Source organism: Rutidosis leptorrhynchoides, chromosome 9, assembly GCF_046630445.1.
Source record: "Rutidosis leptorrhynchoides isolate AG116_Rl617_1_P2 chromosome 9, CSIRO_AGI_Rlap_v1, whole genome shotgun sequence".
Classification (NCBI taxonomy): domain Eukaryota; kingdom Viridiplantae; phylum Streptophyta; class Magnoliopsida; order Asterales; family Asteraceae; genus Rutidosis; species Rutidosis leptorrhynchoides.
In genome coordinates, this window is record NC_092341.1 from 156,014,282 (window position 1) to 156,018,849 (window position 4,568).

General features: G+C 32.0%; 1 protein-coding gene across 1 annotated transcript; it reads right to left on the reverse strand.

The window, feature by feature from the left end:
- Positions 1-2,166: 2,166 nt before the first annotated feature.
- LOC139868427 (uncharacterized mitochondrial protein AtMg00810-like) lies at positions 2,167-2,616 on the reverse strand. The gene has a single exon (XM_071856759.1). The coding sequence runs from the start codon at positions 2,614-2,616 to the stop codon at positions 2,167-2,169; it is 450 nt and encodes a 149-aa protein (XP_071712860.1).
- Between the last annotated feature and the right edge of the window lie 1,952 nt (positions 2,617-4,568).

Sequence of the window (4,568 nt, forward strand, 5' to 3'; positions counted from 1 at the left end):
TATTATGATTACTAAAAATTGTCATTTTCATTACTTTAAACATTATTCTTATTATTAATAATATTATTTTGATGTTACTTCTAGTTTTATTATGTGTATAATTTTTATTAATTATTTTGATCATTTATTATTTCTATTATTATTATTATTATTATTATTATTATTATTATTATTATTATTATTATTATTATTATTATTATTATTATTATTATTATTATTATTATTATTATTATTATTATTATTATTATTATTACCATTATCATTAAAAATCATTATTTCTATAGTTATCATCAAAATAAATACAATTTATTATCATTATCATTATCATTAACAATATTATTATTATTATTATTAATTTTATAATTAATATCATTATAATTAGTTATTATTATTATTATTATTAGTGGTATTATTATTAATATTAATATATTTATTATTATTAATATTTATTAGTTAAAAATCAAACGAAGAGGACTCCAAGATTGGTTACAAATCCCTATCTGACTTTCTGAATCAGTTTAAAGTTGTTGATTCCATTGCAATACAAACCAAAAGTCGACTTCAACTTTTATTTTTAATTTTTTATTTCTCGTACGAACGATTCCCTTTGTCGAATCCATTTTTGCTATAAGACAACTGATTTCTTCTGTTTTTTGACAAATTCATGTGAGTATTCACCTTCCATACCAATTACAAATCACATATAACAGCTTTTAACTGTTAAATTTAACAGAAAAATAAAAACACGACCATATACTCTGTACGTGCCAAAATCTTCTAAAAACCTTGAATTCAAACTAATTTGTAAATCCAAAAATGTAGTTTTGTTAGGATTCATTTACTCAATCTGTCTGTCAAATTTGATATTCCAATTCCTTGTATTGATTTCAAATTTACGAGTCAAAGTATATTTTTCAAAAAGTCAAACGAGCTGATCATAGAGAAATTCGAAATTGTTTGGACGTTTTGAGTCAAATTGAGGATGCAAATAGTTTCTAGGGGGGATTTGAAACATTTTTCATGTTGTGATCGGGGTCATTAAATGAAACATCAAGGTGAGCATAAAATTCCCTAATTAACGTTGGGTAAATGACTTCATCAAGCTTAAGGAATGAGAAGCAATTTTTTTGGGTGAAAAGTTGAGTTAGTTCAGGAAATTAGGTATGATGAACAATACGCTCTTCATGAAGTGTTCTAGTCTCCATATGTTGCCTATTGTTCGTGATACGTTGATTTCTCGTGTTGGTCATTTCCAAGAAAAGCCACAATTTTAGCAAAATAATCAAGTTTATATAATTTTGAAAAACTATATGCTAAACATGTGTAGATTAGTCCTTGTCTAGACTCATTTTGAAAACATAAATTTAAAATTAAATTGTGCTATTCTCTTTTTGAAAATTTAGACAAGTTTCATCATTTTACTTTATGTTTGTCAAGAATGGATACTAGTCATGAGATTCACAAGTATCATAATGATTTGTTCAAACATATGTGTGTGCATGAGTGAGTTTAAAAGCTTGAAACATATATGAGTTTTTATGCAAGAAATCACTATTATGACACATTTGATAAGAAATGCCTTTTAGAACAATTTTACTCATATATTTAAGGAAATCATGCAAGAAACAAGTGTTCCTATTAGTTTGGAAAGACTATAATATAATCAATCTAGTAAAATTGAAAGTGAATTTTTGATGCTTACCTTGAAGAAAATTGAAAGAGTTTGGACCACTTTTTGGAGAGTACTTGAATATAGGACAAAAGCAAATCTAGAAATCCAGTGGTTGGGGTTCAAAGGAGAGATGTGGTTGGTGGAAAAGTTGTTTGGATATTTAAGAGAGTACATAAAAGACAAAGAAAAATGTCAGATGTCAGGCGGCTGCCAACACGGTCGACCGTTGTTCGACCGTGCGTGATCTGCTGCAGATTTTACGAAGTATGTTCCATCATTCCCAACCCCTTCCTAAGCAAGTTAAAAATCTCCTTTTTAAGGGGCTTAGTAAATATGTCAGCTATGTTTTCACGAAGGAAGTGGTGCCTAATGTCTATGTGTTTAGTCCTAGAGTGTAATATTTGATTTTTAGATAGGTCTATAGCGCTTTTGTTATCACAACATATTGGTATTTCGGATGAGATGATACCATAATCAAGGAAGGTTTGCTTCATCTACAACACTTGTGCGCATGCTCTTCCCATAGCCACATACTTGGCTTCGGTGGTAGACAATGCAATGGACGTTTGCTTCTTTGAGTACCATGATGTTAAGCAAAGCCCCACGAACGCGCATACTCCACTTGTGCTCTTTCTATCAATCATTGATCCTTTGTGATTGAAATCCGCAAAGCACATAATATCAACCCCGGTGAATTTTGGATACCATAACCCAAGATGCATTGTCTCCTTTAAGTATCTAAAGTACCTTTTGACAGCCTCTACATGTGATGTCTTTGGATTTTCTTGAAATCTTGCACATAAGCACACACTAAACATGATGTCGGGCCGACTTACCGTTAAATATAGAAGGGATCCAATCATTCTCCTATATTTAGTACTATCGAATGGTTCTCCTTCTCCTTCCAAAGTAAGTTTCACATTTGTTGCCATAGGAGTCGCCATTGGTTTTGAGTTCTCCATTCCGAAGTTTTTGATCATTTCATGAATGTATTTTTGTTGATTGATGAACGTTCCATCTTCTAGTTGCTTGATTTGAAGTCCGAGAAAGAACTTGAGTTCACCCATCATGCTCATTTCAAACTCATCATGCATTAGCTTAGAAAACTTATTGCTAAGAGATTTGTTAGTAGACCCAAATACAATATCATCAACATATATTTGAACTATAACTAAATCCTTTTCATGCCTTTTAATAAAGAGTGTATTATCAATTTTTCCTATTTCATAACCATGACTTATTAAAAAGGTTCTAAGTCTTTCATACCATGCTCTAGGAGCTTGTTTAAGTCCATAAAGAGCCTTTTTAAGTTTAAAAACATGATATGGTTTTTCGAAATCTTCAAACCCCGGAGGTTGTGACACATATACTTCTTTATTTATGACACCATTTAGAAATGCACTTTTAACATCCATTTGATAAAGTTTGAAGTTATTGGCACATGCATATGCAAGAATTATTCTTATTGACTATAGCCTAGCAACGGGAGCAAATGTTTCATCATAATCAATTCCATCTTGTTGGCTATATCCTTGTGCTACTAATCTAGCTTTGTTTCTAACTACATTGCCATCTTCATCTAGTTTGTTTCTATAAACCCATTTGGTACCTAAGATATTGTTCTCACTAGGTAAAGGAACTAAATCCCATACATCACTCCTTTGGAATTGATTTAATTTTCTTGCATTGCTTCTACCCAACTTTCATCTAATAGGGCTTCCTTAATATTTTTTGGTTCTATTTGAGAGATGAAGGCGTAATTGGCAATTAGGTTGAATGCTTGTGACCTAGTGGTTCTAGTATTGATGTCTCCTATGACTTGATCTATGGGATGATCCTTAACATGTTTAAGATCGATCGAGGATGCTAAGTTTTCCTTACTTGGTTTTAAATGAGATCCATCCTCATTTGTGTCATTTGATTCGATTTGAGTTGGCATTATTTCTATAGCATCTTGTTCTATCACATCATCATCCTCTAAAGGTTTAGTCTTAGGTGGAGGAGGAGTTTCATTGAATGTGACGTCTAGGGATTCTTCTATGACATTGGTGTATTTATTTAGAACCCTATATGCCTTACTTTCTAACGAATATCCTAAGAACACTCCTTCATAAGCTTTAGCTTCAAACTTTGTAAGATATTCCTTTTTGTTTAAGATAAAACATTTGCACTCGAATACTCTAAGATGACTTACGGTTGGTTTTCTACCATTCAAGACTTCATAGGGTGTTTTATCCATTGATGGTCTAATTAAGACTCTATTTTGAATGTAGGTGGAGGTGGCAACGGCTTCACTCCAAAACTTTTGAGGTATTGATTGTTCATTTAGCATTGTTCGACTAATTTCTTGAAGAGTTCGGTTTTTCCTTTCAACAACCTCATTGGATTGAGGTGTGCGAGGAGGCGAGAAATTATGGGAAATACCATTTAAATCATAAAAGACTCCAAATTGAGCTTCATTATCAAATTCTCTACCATGATCCGTTCTTATTGTTACTATAGTACAACCAAGCAAATTTTGTATCTTAGTAGCAAAAATTATAAATCTTTCACATGCATCATTCTTATGTAGGGATGGCAATGGATCTAAAAAATCCAAGATCCGCGGGTACCCAAACCCGTGATGGGCGGATAAAATCAAAAAACTTTACCCGCAGGTGGGTGATGGATTTACTCTTGTACCCGCTAGCGGATCGCGGGCGGGTGATGGATGTATTACATCCGTCACGGGTAAAATCCGATCTGCGAATCCGATACACACGTTTGAAGAATCCGCGGATATACCAGTTAAATATCCGCGGATCCTTACATTATTGTAATATTCATTGACTTTAAAAAAATTTCAAACAATAACATAGAAATTTGGTGATCGATCACTATTAAATTCCAGTAGTTT